This window comes from Phascolarctos cinereus, unplaced genomic scaffold, assembly GCF_003287225.1.
Source record: "Phascolarctos cinereus isolate Bilbo 61053 unplaced genomic scaffold, phaCin_HiC Scaffold_5;HRSCAF=322, whole genome shotgun sequence".
Lineage (NCBI taxonomy): Eukaryota > Metazoa > Chordata > Mammalia > Diprotodontia > Phascolarctidae > Phascolarctos > Phascolarctos cinereus.
The window spans coordinates 91,798,177-91,815,083 of NW_027555958.1; the positions used below are offsets into that span (position 1 = coordinate 91,798,177).

Here is a 16,907-nt window from a genome sequence, read left to right on the forward strand (position 1 = left end):
TCATTTTCCAGTTACTAACTCTTCATATAATTTGAATATGTAACACTATTCTAAGCTTATCGTAGTAATACTCAAAGTTAGTAATTAGAATGACAGCTCCTTTAAAGATTTATAAAATCAAAAATAGCATAGTCTCAAAATAAAATTTACTTGAGTCAATTTTCAGTAGACTCTGTATTAATTTTGCTTTAATGTTAATATACTCACTCTTGATTTTAAAAGTCTCCTCCTTGACCAAAAAAAAAAAAAAAAAGAAACCCTACATTTGAAACTTTTCCTTCATATTACTGTTACTCATTTTTAATTACTGCTTCTATTAAATTCGAGATAGCCCCACTGTACTGTTATTTGTCTGGGATTCCAGGTCACCATTTGGGAAATTAGAAACATAAAGAGATCTGTTATCTTGGAACTATCATGGATCAGATGGAAATGAAAGAAGAAAAGGGAGCTCATCAGGTCTGTTAGGATTTGGTACCCTTCTACAGAGAAAATAGCATCAAGAAAACCAAGACTCATATAAGTTAGAGTCAGAACACTTTACATTTAAAACACACTATCTTAAAACCATATTTCTTTAAAGATAAAAGTTTTAGAAGTTCTCTCTCCACTAAGGGGAATAAACTGCAGTACCCAATTAATAATTTATCTTTTATTGAAATTGCAGAATACTTTATTTATATTACAGTAAATTTTATTGGAAAATGGGGAGAGAAATCAACCTTTAAAAATACACTCATGTTGAAACCAAATAAGCCAGCCAAACCAGGTACAAACCAGGGGACTTTGCTTTTTCTATTTGTTTTTAAGAATTTGAATACCACATATCTATATACAATTCTACAACATCAGGTTAATCCCCCTGAAGATAATTCAACAAACACTTCCAGAAAGGAGTTAAGAGCTAGAGGAAGAATGCCATAATTTTCATTCTATAGAGGCAACACTATAAGTAATAATTATGACCTCCAAATAGAGGATGATTTGAAGTATGATACTACTGATAAGATTTTGGCCCATCATTTTTCATGCAATTAGTTCCATAAAGATACACATTGTGCAAATTAAGGCTTCTGTAGGTCCAATGGTTTACAAAGTTCTTTTTTTTTCTTTAAAAAATAGGATTAGACAGACAGTGAAGATGATACTGAGATGACCTATACCCACAATCCTGAGAAACCTGGTTATTTTCTGTGGTATGGCACCAAGTCTCAACTCCATAGGAAATCAATCTTTGGGTCAGTTGTTTGGGTTCACCAGAAGTCTAGCAAAATACTGATAGATTTGTTTCATATGACCAGGACCAAGAATAACATGCAAAGAGCAGCAGCTGTTTTTGGCTAAAGCCATATACAGAATGTGAACCTTTTGAAGCACCCAAGAAACTAAAGAACATTTTGTTTCTTAAAAAAAAAAAATCCAAAGTCCAGAAATGAAATATTTCAACATAAGGGATAAATGATACACCAGGTCCAAAAATTTTACTTCAGACCATCCCAGCATATGGATTAACACCTTTTCTTTCTCCTACAATGGGTGAATCAATAGAATACCCCCCTGCCGGCAGGAAGAATTTTTTACTGTTATTTCAGCAAACCTGAGTAGTCAAAGTCAATAAATAGGGGGTGGAGAGAGAATTAAAATGCTAATAATCAAGTATCTTAAATGGTCTAAAGTCAGGGCTTTTTTCCCCTTCATTTAAATCAAACCCTGCCTTTTGGGAGTATATTTGTACTAAATAAGAGCTAATAAGCTTCTAATGGCTATGCTTCTAAATGCAGACATGGACAGAACCCTGGAATCAGAGTACCAACGTTATCTGGCTAACTTAGGCAATGTCTTTTCCATCACCTGTAAACAAACAGGAATAAGCTGAGCCATCATTCTCCTTCTCCCCGTCACCAGCACAAAAACTTCTTCCCTTTTGAATGAGTTCTTGTTAAAGGCAAAAATTATAGAAGCATCAAGTTGTGAAGTCTTCATATTTGGTTGGAGATGCTTTTCTGTCCCACTAATAAATTTTCTCTTGTAGGCACGAGAGGGAGTTTTAGACATGGAGCAGATCTTCATCACTGTCATCATGAAATGACATGGGATATGCAGAATCCATTGCTTTCTGCTGTCCTGACTTAGGTTTTCCTTTTCTTTCCTTCTCCCCTTTAAGCAAACCAATTGTGTCATCATTTCCATGCTTGAATGTCTTCCTTTGTAGATTTCTAACCTTGTCTGTTCCTCCTGGCCGTGTACCTCTCGCTAAATGAATTTTCACATCAGGAATGGTCAGGACTTCATCTTCACTGTCCTGGTCATCTGCATGCAGGGAAGTTAGGGCATCTGATTTCACAGACTTGGTGGTAATGTGGCCATTTTCTTGCCCTTCCTTTCCAGGTCTTGAAGCTGACAGCTGAATCTCTTCCATAAGCCACTCTGTTTCATTTTCATCTGCCTCTTCTTCTGTGTTTACCTGTCAAAAAACAGCAGCATAGCAAGAACATACGATGTAAACCCTGTTTACAATTCTAGCATTCCTCCCCCAACATTGGATAAAGTGTTCTCAGTGTCAGACTCACTTCCTTCCTATGCTATTCTTCTAGCTCTGGTCATTACTAACTGGGAGGAGGAGGCAGAAGTTCTTGGGCAAGGGCAAGACTTGGCCCCTTTGTACTAAAGGCTGGGTCAGAGCAGGCCAGTGTGACCAGCACAAGTTAGAGTTGGGGCACTTTGGCCTAAAGCTCACAGCAATGTCTGAACAAAACATTCATCAACTGAACAAGCCTTTTGCATCACTTGGGAAAGAAAAAGAGAAAAGCACCTTTCACAACTTGTCTGCTTTATTCTTGCCCAAGCCAGAAGTACCTGGAGGGCTTGCGTGGATCCCTGAAGTCAAAATATGCACGTTCTGATCTATACATCAGGAACCTATCTTACAGTAGTTTTCTTTTTCAGCAAAAAATATAATTTAGGATAACAAGTATGTATAGTATTGAGGGAAGAAGAGGGTAGGATAAAGTACCATTAAACTAGAGAAAGAAGAATTTCTTTAAGTGTCCAAATCTGAGAATCTAAAGTTCTATTCATGGTAGTCTAGAAAATTACCTTAGTGTATTTGTAAGACACATTGGAACTTCTCTTACAGCAGTTGCTTATTCTATGCATGACAGTTTCCCTGTGGAAAAATACATAGTTGTGATGGTAAGAGTAAATTAATAACTTCTCTTTATTCTTAAAAGAAATAGCAGAATAGTGTGGTAGAATGACTAAAGGAATAGTATCCAGGAGACCTAGGTTCTGGTCCCAGCTTTGTGTTAATCCCTCAAAGGACGGGGCATATGACAGCAATGTCATTATCAAATGTATTTACTACAATTTTATACTTGCATTATCTTCAAATACAATTTCTTTGAGTCCTAGGGCTATGTTGCTAGGTATTTCTTTCTTTTAAAAAATTGTAATAGTTTTTTTTAAAGATTTTCAAGCAAGAAATAGTTTTAAAATAATAGCATTTGGATAATGCTTGGAAGTTTGCAAAGAGTTTTTCAATATGCTATCTCATTTGATCCTCACAACAACCTTTAATCACTGAATAGGTGCTGATTTCCCATTTTTCTAGACCTCATACAACCATCTGAACAAAAAGCTATTTGTTTAGAAAGGCTTAGACATGCAGATGAGATAACTGAAAAACCTGAAAATGGATTGGAAAAATGGTCTATTTAAAGAAAGTAGTTCATAAAGGTATCACTTTCAACATGCAGGATACCAACAGCTACAATGGGATGTGAATCAGACTCAACAGTGTCCAGCTTCTAAAGTTCTTCACATCAACCATTTCTGGCTTTGCTGAGTTGATATCAGCACACCCTCATCATAGAAACTACAGAATCTATTATCTTAAATTTTAAGGATTTTTGTATACATGTCAACAGCCCAGAGAGATTTTAAAGCTCTGATGCTCCTACTACATTCCTATATGAATGTTACCAGGAATTTTATTTGCCATCTGCTCTCACCTCAAAACCTAATAACCAAATCATACATTCTTCCTTCTTCTCCCCAATTCTTTTCTCCTTACCTTCTTTCTTTTTTATATAGTAACATAATCAAGAGACATGCAGTAAGGACCACCAGAAGCAGGCTGAGAATTGCGCCAACAGCCTGGCTTCTTCCAGAAAGACCCTTGTGATTCAGCACATCTTCATCTTGATCATTAATAACTTCCATCCTAGAAGGAAGAGAAACAGTGACATCACTTCAATATAATTTTTTTTTTTGCTTTTTAAAAATCTACTCTAAGGATTTCCATCCAACAGCTTCATTTTGATTCCTAAAGGAAATTTTTGTATCCAAGTGATAGCACAAGCCTGACCATGTGACTCCCTTGCTCAAAAACCTTCAAAGGCTCCCCTTATCTGTAGGATAAAATACAAATTCCTTATTTTGTCATTTAAGGTTCTCCATTATCTAGTTCCACCTACCTTTCTTTCCTCATTTCTCACCATAGCCATTTTAACATTTTGATAAGACCGTTATTTACTAGGGAGGGTTTCCCCTACCTCTATCACATGGGTTAGGTTAGTTTTTTCTCAGAAGCAACATAAACCCAGTCCAGTGACTTAACTGTTCCAGGGAGCCAAGGCATCTCTCTTGCAGAAGCTTCTTTATAAAATCTAGCCACATTGATGTGAGGGTTTCTTGGTCACTGAAGAGCACCAAAAGTATGCCATGGAGTCAGAGCCCCTATATCAGCCACTGTACCTTGCCCTGCTGACCAGACACATTTCCATATGGAGGTAAGGGGATTATGTCTACCCAAGATAAATGCTTCAGTACCCTGGGTCAAACAGTCTTTTTATGCTATAACTAAGTAAATCTCTTTTGTTAACCACTGAATCACCTATGACTGTTTCATTTTGTGTGAAAATTGAACCTCAACTAACAGAACTCATTTGAATCAAGTCCATCCATCACATATATTCTAACCAAATTGGTCCCCAGCCTTAACTTGTCATCTCTTGCCCCTGTGCATGTTCACAGGCCTTCACCCATGCTTACAATTAATTTCCCTCCACATCTACCCCAGCTGAAATATTTTTCTGTCTTCAAAGCAGAGTTTACATAGTACATAGCTCCTCCCAGATGAAAGCATCCTCTTTTCCTCCTCAAATTTGCTTCTACAGGTCCTTTGCTCTTAACACATTATATTTTGCATCATCCTTATCTATGTTTACGTCTCCTTTGTAGATATTATGTATATATGTCTGACTAGTTTCCCTCAGCATTGCCCTATCCCCAAAGGCAGTCTAATTTGGCTCAGGAATATCAATCCATTATGTTATAGTCAAGGACCACACAATTACCATCTAAAAATCTGCAACACATATCTGTGGGTTGAAATGTACTCTCCCTGTTAAACACTTAAGGAAAGCCTCAACAAAAGAAAAAGCGAAGTACTAAGGTATTTCTTGTCATCTATGCAGTTATTGCTGCCAGCATTAATAGAGCACAATGAAGAGGCTCTAACTCACAAAAGACTGCAGTTTACAACACAGGGAGAATTTTATACAATTAATTTTTAAAAGCAAAGTATGTTCAGAAACTCTGTTTAGAAGCAGTTAGGAAAGAAGTCTTGAAAGAAAGCAGGTATCCACATACTCATTACTCTTTTAAAACCCCATTTCCTATAAGAAATATGGTATTGTAAAAAGATCATTGAATTTGGAGTCTGAAGACCTAGATTCAAATCTTGCTTCTACTTCCCAAATAAAATCACTTGATCTTTCTGTGTCTCTGCTACATGTATAAAACATTTGGATTGGGGGGGAGGGGAGAAGCAGAGCCAAGATGGTGGCGTGAAAGCAGTGACTTGCTTGAGCTCTCCCCCAAACCCTTCCAAATACCTGTAAAAAACATGGCTCTAAACAAATTCTAAAGCAGCAGAACCCACAAAAAGACAGAGTAAAACAAATTTCCAGCCCAAGACATCCTGGATGGTTGATCCAAAAGGCATATTGGGCCAGGCTGGGAGAGAAGCACAGTGTGTCGTGGGCTCGCAGGCCGCAGCAAACCTGGAGCAGGCCTCAGAGAACTGAATCTCGGGCAGCTGTGGTGGTTTCCAGACTCCTCAATCCACAAATGCCAAAGACAACTTAGAAGGTCAGTGGGAAAAGTCTGTTTTTGCGGTGAGAGAGGAGCTAGGTCTGAGCCAGTTCCAGAGCGCAGAGGGCGGGAGGAGAGGGCAGGCGCAGGGGCATGGCTGCGTCCTGAGCTTCCGGCCCACCGACTGAGGGGGAATCAAGTGGCTGATCGGAGGGGGATGCAGGGATCTCTTTGCTGGTGCTGAGGCAGGAATCTCTTGCTTTGCCCATGCTTGGATCTGGGTCACAGTTTTGGGTGGCGGTGCTGGGGTGAGGAGGAGCGCTGTTGCGGCGGAGCTTGTAGTGGCGGCGGAGCTTGTAGTGGCGGTGAAGAAGAAACCCTCCTCACAGTTCCAAGAGAGAAAAGACTGCTGGTGGCTGCTCACTCAAAGACCAGAGCACAGGCCAGGAAAAGAGTAAACACCTCGATCCTTATCATACCACCTTGGAAGAACTGAAAATTTACAGGTCCCTACAAGTATCTCTGAAAACACCTTTACAAACCCCTGAAGCTTGGGACAGTACATTCTCCACACTGGAAGCTGACTCTTACCTTAACAAAGAGTTTAAAACTCAAGTAGCTGGCTGGGATCATGAGCAAACCTCGCAAAAAGAGTCAGACTAGATTATCTTACTTTGATGACAAAGAAGATCAAACATACAACCAAAAGAAGACAACAAAGTCAAAGCTCCCACATCCAAAGCCTCCAAGAAAAATATGAATCAGTCCCAGGCCTTGGAAGAGCTCAAAAGGGATTTTGAGAAGCAAGTAAGAGAAGTAGACTGGGAAGAGAAATGAGAGTGATGCAAGAAAATCATGAAAAACAAGTCAACAGCTTGCTAAAGGAGACCCAAAAAATACTGAAGAAAATAACACCTTAAAAAAAGCCTAACCCAAATGGCAAAAGAGGTCCAAAAAGTCAATGAGGAGAAGAATGCCCTAAAAAGCAAAATTGGCCAAATGGAAAAGGAAGTCCAAAAGTTACTGAAGAAAATACTTCCTTAAAAATTAGAATAGAGCAATTGGAAGATAGTGACTTTAGAGAAATCACGACACAGTAGAACAAATCCAAAAGATGAAAAATTAGAAAACAATGTGAAATATCTCATTGGAAAAATACCTGGAAAATAGATCCAGGAGAGAGAATTTAAAAATTATTGGACTATCTGAAAGCCATGATCAAAAAAGAGCCTAGATCATCTTTCAAGAAATTATCAAGGAAAACTGCCCTGATATTTTAGAACCAGAGGGCAAAATAGAAATTGAAAGAATCCACAGATCTCCTCCTGAAAGAGATCCCCAAAGGAAAACTCCTAGGAATATTGTAGCCAAATTCCAGAGTTCCCAGGTCAAGGAGAAAATATTGCAAGCAGCCAGAAAGAAACAATTCGAGTATGGTGGAAACACAATCAGGATGACACAAGATTTAGCAGCTTCTACATTAAGGGAGGCATGGAATATATATTGGAGGGCAAAGGAGATAGGATTACAACCAAGAATCACCTACCCAGCAAAACTGAGTATAATCCTTCAGGGGAAAAAATGGTTATTCAGTGAAATAGAGGACTTTCAAGCATTCTTGATGAAAAGACCAGAGCTGAATAGAAAATTGACTTTCAAATACAAGACTCAAGTGGAACATGAAGAGGTAAACAGGAAAGAGAAATCATAAGAGACTTATTAAGGCTGGACTGTTTACATTCCTGCATGGAAAGATGATATTTATAATTCATGAGACCTTTGTCAGGGGGAGGGGAAAAATTATATATGTACGTATGGATAGATAGATAGATAGATAGATAGATAGATAGATAGATAGATAGATAGATGGATGGATGGCAGGCAGAGTGAGTTGAAGATGAAGGAGTGATATCTGGAGAATAAAATTAAGGGGTGAGAGAGGATCATATTAGGAGAAGGAGAGGGGAAGAGGTAGGATGGGGTACATTATCTTGCACAAAACAGACAAGAAAAGTTTCTTACAGTAGAGGGGAAACAGGGGAAGGTAAGAGGAAATGAGGGAATCTTATTCTCATAGGATTTGGCTTAAGGAGGGAATAACATACACACTCAATTGGGTATGGAAATCTGTCTTACGCTACAGGAAAATAGGGGAGGAGGGGGACAAGAGAGCAGGGGGATGATAGAAAGGGCAGATTGGGAAAGGGGTAATCAGAAGGAAGTACTTCTGAGGAGGGACAGGGTCAAAAGAAAGAATAGAATAAATGGGGGGCAGGATAGGATTAAGGGAAATAGAGTTAGTTTTTCACAACATGTCTACTATGGAAGTGTTTTGCATAACTGCATGCGTATGGCCTGTATTGAGTTGCTTGCCTTTTCAATGAGTGTAGGTGGAGTGGGAAGAAGGGGAAAAATTTGGAACCCAAAGTTTTAAAAACACATGTTTAAAAAAAAAAAGTTTCCACATGCAGCTGGGAAATAAGAAATACAGGAAATGAGGTACAGAAATCTATCCTGCCCTACAGGAAAGTAGAAGGGGAAGGGGATAAGAGAAGTGAGGGAAAAGATGGAAGGGAGGGCAGACTGGGGGAAGGGGTATTCAGAGTGCATGCCATCTTGGGGTGGGGGGAGGGTTAATATGGGGGAAAATTTGGAATTCAAAATCTTGTGGAAGTAAATGTTGAAAACTAAAAACAAATAAATTTATGTAAAAAAAAATTTGGATAGGGCAAGATGATTTCTAAGGTACCTTCCATCTCTAAATCCTTTGCTCCTAACTGTACAGAATTTAAAGCATTTTTTGTAATTATTTCATGATTCCCCCAAGCTGGCAGTCCACTGATGATCTACTTTAAGGCTTCATGGTGGCATGCATAAATCACTCCTTTGGAGGCTATGTAAATAGAGCACATTCCAATAAATCCTACTAAGATGGAAAGGCTTCAATAAGTATAGTCTGAAAAAAAAAATAAGTATAGTCTGGAAACAAAATGTATGCCTGTTGTCCAAGGACCAGCCTAGTTAAGTTCAGAGCAACTCATTACCAGACTGACAACTGGATAATGAAGGCTTTGGTCAGAGCATTTCACAAAGGTATTCATGGGGGCTGCTAGGTGGCTCAGTGTATAGAACACCAGCCCTGAAGTCAGGAAGACCTGAGTTCAAATCCGGCCTCAGACCAAACACTTGACAGTTACTAGCTGTAAGACCTTTGGCAAGTCACTTAACCCCGAGTGCCTAAAAATACATACATACATACACACATAAATAAACAAATAAAAAACATGAGGTTAAAAAAAAAGACATTCATGGTTGAACACGATGGCACATGCCTATAGACTCCGTTACTGGGCAAGGTGAGCTCAGGAGTTCTGAGGTTCAGTGGGTTAAACCACTCAGGTATCTGCACTAAATCCAACATTACTAAGATGGTAAGCCCTTGGGAACATGGGGGTTGGGGGAGGGGAAGATAGGACAGATCAGGCAGTTTAGGGGGACAAACCAGTTGACCAGCAGTGAGGTTGAACCCATGTGTAGCTACTGCACTTCCAGCCTAGAAAGGATAGAGAAACTCAGAACAACAGCAGCAGCAGCAGCAGCAGCAGCAGCTTTCAAATTTTTTAGTTTCAGGACCCATCCTCTCTTAAAAATTACTGAGGACCTCGAAGAGCTTTTATTTGCGTGGGTTACATCTATTGTTACTTACCACATTAGAAATTAAAACTTATTAATATACTGTGTATTAATGTAAATACTGTTTTTTATGAAAAATAACTACATTTTCCAAAACAAAAACATTTAGTGAGAAGAGTGGCATTGTTTTATATATTCTTGCAAATCTCTTTAACGTCTAGCTTAAAAGAAGACAACTAGACACTCATATTTACTTTTGCATATAATCTTTTGAAATATTTTGTTTTAGTTAAAGTATGTGAATAAAATCCTGGTTCACACAGATATGTAGTTGGAAAAGGGAGGAGCAGTTTAATAGACAAATAACATTTCAGTATTATGACGAAAATAGTTTTGACCTTAGGGATTCCCTAAAGGCATTTCAGGGACTCCCAGGAGTCCTCAGACCACATTTTGAGAACTACATTAATATACAGGAAGGTTGCAATCTTCATTGTTTGAGTAATTACACCAATAAAATGAGATATTTGAAGTTCTTAAGTATGAAGCATATTCAGAGAGAATACAAGATAGGAAGTAGATTCCAGAATATCTAAAAAGACAACTAGTCCAGTACCTTCTTCTGGATTTCTAAAGGTACCATTGTTCTCCTAGTCACCCAAGGTAAAGAACTTGGGGTCATTTTTTGATACGGATGGTAAAGAAAGGAGAAGAGTTGATCACTAAAATCCTATTGTGTTTTCCTTTATGAAGTCTTCACACTTCACCCTCTTCCCTTCCATTTCCTTTCCTTCATTTCTGTCCCACTGCCACCACCGTGGTCCAAGTTTTCAGTGACAATCATTTTGAAGGCCTAACTGGTTCTCCCTCCCTCAAGTTTCTTCTTGTTACCTTTCATCCTACAGTGACTGAAAACATTAACTTTCCTAAAGAATCCCATCTTAACTTAATCACGCCATTCCCCAACTCAAAAATTCTGACAATTTCAACTGCCCAAGTCATGTCTTAAGTTCTTAAATTGGCATTCAAAGGTCTGGCCCTAACCTTATTTTCCTGCCACACACACACACACACACACACACACACACACACACACACACACTTACTTTATGACTTAAACTTGACTACTAGACATTCCCTGAATATACCTTGACTTTTTCTATCTCAGTACCTCTGTCCATACTGTTCTTTCTGCCCAAAATAATCTCTTCTTTGTGTTATCCTATCTTTCAAGGTTCAAAATAAATACAACCTCTCCTCCACTAAGCCATCCCTGATTTTCCCAGGTTCTCGGAAGTAATCTCTTCATCCTTTGAATTCTTAATGCACTTAAACATTTTTTATTTATATTTTTATTTATGGTATTTATCATATGATACCTTATAGTACATGCAATTCTTGGAAGGAATCAACAAGGGTAGCAACTCATAAGTTTTAGAAATGTGTGGAATGTAGAATAAGACTTGGACATAGTAAGGCAAGTTGCCAGCTTTGGGACAGGGCAGCTGGGATGAGATATGTAACCATAAAGCAAGAACAATCAGAAGCAGCAAGTGAAACTTGATTCCTTCTGTCACATATTCATATCCAATCACAAATATGAAATATGTTATCAATCTTGGGTCGGGGGGGTGCGCAAAAGGGGTCTACATCCCCCCACCTCCTTGATATGCATTTTTACTATACAGCAGAAATGGATATGGGTGAATTGGAGTGATAAAAGTAAAGCATCCCTATCCCACATGTTTGTGTAACACTGAATAAATAGCAGGGATCAGTCAGGAGGACCTACTGGTCTCTCAAGGTCCCATAGTAGCTATGTTGATTAGGACAAAGACCTAGTTTCTATTCTCTTTTGTAACCTCCAACACTGCCTAGCATAGGGCCTTGCATATGGTAGGTGCTCAATTATTTACCAACTTTTGTTTCAAAATTAACCAAACTGGAAAGGGACCATCTAAGAGTTACAGAGAAAAAAAGAAAAAAAATGTACTTACCCCAGAGGGCATACAGCAGAGGTATACCATGAAAAGAGGTATTGACAGTCTGCTGTTTCATGACTAAATTCAGGGATACCCTCCTTCACCAATGGGTCACAATGGAAAAAGATGGTAGAAGAGACATATTTCGTATTATCTTTTCCACACTTAGAGGAAGAGGAAAACACAACATCTAGGTCATCATCTACCAAGAGAAAGGAATACACAATTTGAAATGCTATAATAACCTTTACAAATAATTTCATTATGCTCACTTTATGTGGTATAAATTCAAAATAAAAAAATAAAACATATAAAACTAAAAAATTATTTCATTAGTCATCTGAAATGTATCTATATTCTGGGTATAAAACTGATGACATCATTTCATGTTTTCCAGCTCTATTGGTCTTTCACAGCTATAATTACAACCCTTCAAAATTACACTCTACTCTGGTTTGTTGCAGGATGTCATCAGTAATTGGACAGCAATGGTTGAAAAACTAGGCTTGGAAGCCATCATCTAGAACTCAGTTGCATGTTAGCTCTTTCAGGGCAGGGGCTGTGTCATTTTTTTTATCTTTGCTCCTAAATTAAAAAGAAATATGGGATAGGAAAAGACCACTAGAATGGGAATCAAGACCTAGCTCCAGTCAGCCTTGTGCAATCTTGGGGGCAAATCCCTTAGCTTCTCTTGAGTTGTGATTGCCTCATCTATAAAATTAGATGGCTGAAACCATTCACTAAGATTCAATACAACTCTAAGATTTTATATAGAAAAATATAGTAAAACATTCCTTTCCACTAGACCCCTAGCCAGTTCAATTGTAGTAGGCATTATGTTAAAATATGCACTGACACCTGTGAATACCCTGTTAAGGTCATCTGAGCTGTAGTACCAACATTATCCCATTTTTTGTAAACCAAAAAATGTTCCTATTCCAGACCATCCAACTTGGCACTGCTATCTGTGATAGGATCAATGCCAAAACATCATGTCTGCTTCAATAAATAACCTGACAAAAATATTTTTTTTCATCCCTTTTCCTCTAGGGAAATGTATAGGCCTAAATATAAAATACACTTTAGATTAGCTACAGAGCTGGCTGATTTGCTGATAAACAAGTTTTCTTCTGAACATATTACATTAAGTGTCAATAGCAAAATCTTTATTAAGTATTATAATTCTAGTTCACAGGTTTAATGAGAAATTAAGAGAGAATAGAATCCACTTAAGACTTTAAACCTATTTTGGGAAGAAGATACTGAGAAGATTAAGAGCAATTACCTTGAATGTAATATCTAGTTTTATCCGAAGATCCAACTTGCCTACCAAAATGTTGATCATTTGTTTTAACCTGACATATACTAGCTCCATAACACAATGGATTTGCTGAATTTGTGATAGAAGAAAGCTGGATTTCATACATATAAGCATCCCCATTAGGTCTCATATCCCCAGAGGCACTGAATAGTCTGAAATGAAAACAAAATATATCATTATAGCCTCTCTCATCCCTAAAAAACCACACCAATCACACCACAGGAGTTGCCTTCTAGTCTTGTTATAAAGCATACAATGGTTGTGGACAGTTCAGCATATGACCAAGAATTCTTACAGGGTGCTGTGTCTTACAATTTTGTCCAAACTTGGTAGTTTGTTCTTTCGTGACCAGCTTCAGGGATACCTCTCTTTCTCCTAATGAAAGTTCAAACAGAAAAAGATAGCTCCAGAGCCATACACTTCATTTTGCCTTTTCTACACTTGCAGGAAGAGGTGAATAGCACCGAGGTGAACATATAACCCAAAAAATGTCTCTGAAAGCATGAGGTTCCTTATAATGTGCTAGCACTGTCACTACATGACCATTTTTAGAGCCTTAAATATATTTGGCAAATGTTATTTATACTCCATCTTCTCTCACTCTGGACAGTGTTTTGATCATTGTTAATTAACTACAGAAGACTAATATCTCATACCAAAATAGGACACAGAAATAAAAATTTTCTATGAACTGTTAAGCATAAAGGATTAATCCTCTTCTTCTAGCATCTCAATAGACTATGTGACAGATTATTTTAAAAATCTTCTGTTCCTCAATTCTACTAATAGTAAGGGAAATATTTTTGTTATATGAGATAGTTCTCTGGGGAGAGAGGAAAAGACAGGGCAGGGGGTGGGGTGGGTTTAGGTTATATAAAAACAAAAGATATCAATAAAAATTTATTTTTAAAAAAACTGAAGGAGGGAGGAAAGGAGGGGGAAATTTTTGTACACTGAAGAATTCACCATCTTTGGTGTTAAATTTAATAGTTCAGTGATGCTTTCTCCCATAATAAGGAAAAATATAACTACCCCTAGCTACAGTAACTAAAACACAATACTAAATTTATCTTGCTTTGCTCCATGCTGGTGAATTAGTGGCTTAATTTTAAACACATTTTGGTACTCAAAAGAAAAATATTTTACTTACTTAAAATAAATATCTCCTAGGCTGAGACGCTTGTCATTGACAGGATTGATGATGGTCCCATTCACCATTTCCACCTCCTGTGGCTTCACTGCACAGGCTGCCCGAGTTTCCCACATAATGTAATACGTACAGCTCTCTCTATCAAACCTATAAAGGAGAATGAATATATCATGAACTCTAATGATCACATTATCCTTGGGGATTGTTGACTCTTAAAATATAGTTTATTGAATGCCTAAATCAAGCTTATTTGTTTTCAAAAACATCCTAAGCAACAAGTCAGTTCTCAGTGTTCAGGCACAGGATTATCTTTCATCATCACATCCCTTTCATGTATTAATGCTCCTAGACAATCCCCAAAGTTTCCTATGCCAATTCATAACTTTGACATCAAAATGAAGTCAAACTAATGATTGGTAAAATCTCTTAGTGACACAATATCTCTGCTGTATAAGTAAGAGGTATTTAGAAAAAGAGACCATCCAGTATGTTGGCATTATTATAAAGTATGCAAACATTTTAAAAAACTTTTAAAATATGTATCTTAAAATTTAAAAAATAGTACAAAATTTAAAAGATAAAGCCTATTTGCTTTTAGAATTCTTGGTTTTGGTTTTTTACAAACTTCTCAGAAATTTGAATCCTTTGAAGTTTGTTTAGTCCTTTGCTACTTTCTTAATTTTCCCTTTCCCAAACCCACAGAAATTCAAGGCATGGCAACCTCAAGTTATTTGACTTTACTTTTTCCAGCTTCTTGGAAGCAAAGACACATAAATATTAGCCAACGTACTCCCTCTGGTGGCCAACTTCCTCTTGACGCAATTCATACACGGTAAATCAATCATTCAAAAAGCATGTAAGTACTTACTCTGTACCAGGCACTGTAAAGACAAAGACAAAAATCCTACAGTGAAGGGCCTCAGGGAAATTATACTTTTTTGGAAGATATAGTCTGTACATGTGCATAACAAAGATTATGTAAGACCTACTCAAAGTAAATACATGATGATTTTAGAGGATGGGGCGACAGGCAATCCTAGCTAAAAGGAATCAAGAAAGACTTCTTCATGTAAGAGGTAGCTTTGAACTAAGCTTTTTAAAAAGTTCATGATTCTAAAAGGCAGGGGTGAACAGGGAATATATTCCAGGCATAAGGGATAGCCTTTGTAAAGGTACAGAGACAGGAGATGAAATACAGTTTACAAAGACAAGCAAACAAGCTGATTTGGCTGAACCCCAGAGTAAGTGAAGTGATGTCTAAATAAAGGTAGAGGAAACAGGCTGCAAAAGACTTTAAATGGCAAACGAAAGAATTTGTATTGGATCCTTGAGGAAACAGGGAACACCAACTCCTACATGAGACCTTTTTGTAATTCTTCCCCTATCCCTACTTTCACCCCCACCAAATTCCAGCTAGTAGTATCTTCCTCATAAAAAAATTACCTTGTATTCATTTTGCATGTATTTTAGTTTATACTCATGTGTGTATCCCCTGATAGAATGTAACCTCACTGAAGATAGGTAAAGACTTTTTTTTTGTCTTTGTATCCCCAGAACCTGGAACATAGTAGGCCTTTAATAAATGCTAGGTCTTTTGTTTATGTTATTTATCCAATCTGCAAATGACTGGATATAGGAATGGGGGAGGAGAGAAAGTAGGAGTTGGAGATGTCTATAAAATTGTGAACCTGAGAGACTGGATGATGGTGCCCTTAACAAAAATTAGGATATGAAGAAGAGGAATGGGGTGGGTTTAGGAAAAAGATGAGTTCTGCCTTGAGAATGCTGATTCTGAGATGTCAATCATCCAATGGGAAACGTCCAATGGGCAGCTGGTATTACAGGCCTGGAGCTCGGGAGAAAGACCAGAGCCAAGCACATAGACCTGTGCATGATCTACATAGAACTCACAGGGTCACAGAGGAAGAACTGGAGGGCAATCTATTTCTAGTCCAGCTCTCTCATTTTATAGATCAGGAAGCTTAGAGAATCACACCCTTAATTACCTAAAAGAACTCTCTGTCTCAATGCCCCAATGACACTTCAACAGAGTACCATAGATAGAAGGCTAGGAGCTACTTCAGAGGCCGTGTTACCTATTTTACAGAAGAAAAAACTGAGGCCCCAGGAAGTTAAGTAACTTGCCCAGTGTCACAAAAGTCAGATCAAGTCAACAAGCATTTATTAAGCACCTACTATGTGCTACTGGCTCTATGCTAAGCATAGTATAAGAGGCAGGACTGGAACCTGAGATGCTTTCCTACACACAGCTTTTTTGTGAGTATTTCCTAATTGAATCCAGGGTTTGAAACTTTATTTCCCACAAAAGTTATTTAAGCAACACTTGCCTTCACATCCAGAATGGGGGGGGGGTGCCCAATCTGTCCAGATATGAACTAGATAAACTTCACAAAGTACAAAATATTTTACAGAAATAAAATTGTAAGATTTATTGATTATTTTCTGGACCCAGCTGCCTTGGGTTCAGAATCAGGGAGAAAATTCTTGTCAGTATACAATTTCCACAATCTTATTCTGATAAACAATTCAAATCAAAGCAATCCCTACCTCTTCAGCGTGGGCTTTCCAACTGTCTTTGCACATTTCAGCTCTATAACTGTGGTTGCAGTCTTATTTCGCCTGCACTCATAGCCATTTGAATAAGTTACAAGGACTTTGTCACCTGCAATACATAAATAATTTAATTATACAGTATTTCTAGTAC

The 16,907-nt window shown here is 37.8% G+C and overlaps 1 protein-coding gene across 1 annotated transcript in view; it reads right to left on the reverse strand.

Moving 5' to 3' along the window:
• Positions 1-637: 637 nt before the first annotated feature.
• IGF2R (insulin like growth factor 2 receptor) overlaps positions 638-16,907 on the reverse strand; it is a 148,652-nt gene continuing 132,382 nt past the window's right edge. The window contains exons 42-48 of the mRNA XM_020986735.2: positions 16,751-16,865; positions 14,183-14,329; positions 12,997-13,184; positions 11,727-11,913; positions 4,073-4,222; positions 3,097-3,166; positions 638-2,464 (exon numbers count right to left, since the gene is read on the reverse strand). Coding sequence (XP_020842394.1) covers positions 2,048-2,464; positions 3,097-3,166; positions 4,073-4,222; positions 11,727-11,913; positions 12,997-13,184; positions 14,183-14,329; positions 16,751-16,865 — 1,274 coding nt within the window. The 3' untranslated portion in view covers positions 638-2,047. The remainder of the gene's footprint in view (positions 2,465-3,096; positions 3,167-4,072; positions 4,223-11,726; positions 11,914-12,996; positions 13,185-14,182; positions 14,330-16,750; positions 16,866-16,907) is intronic.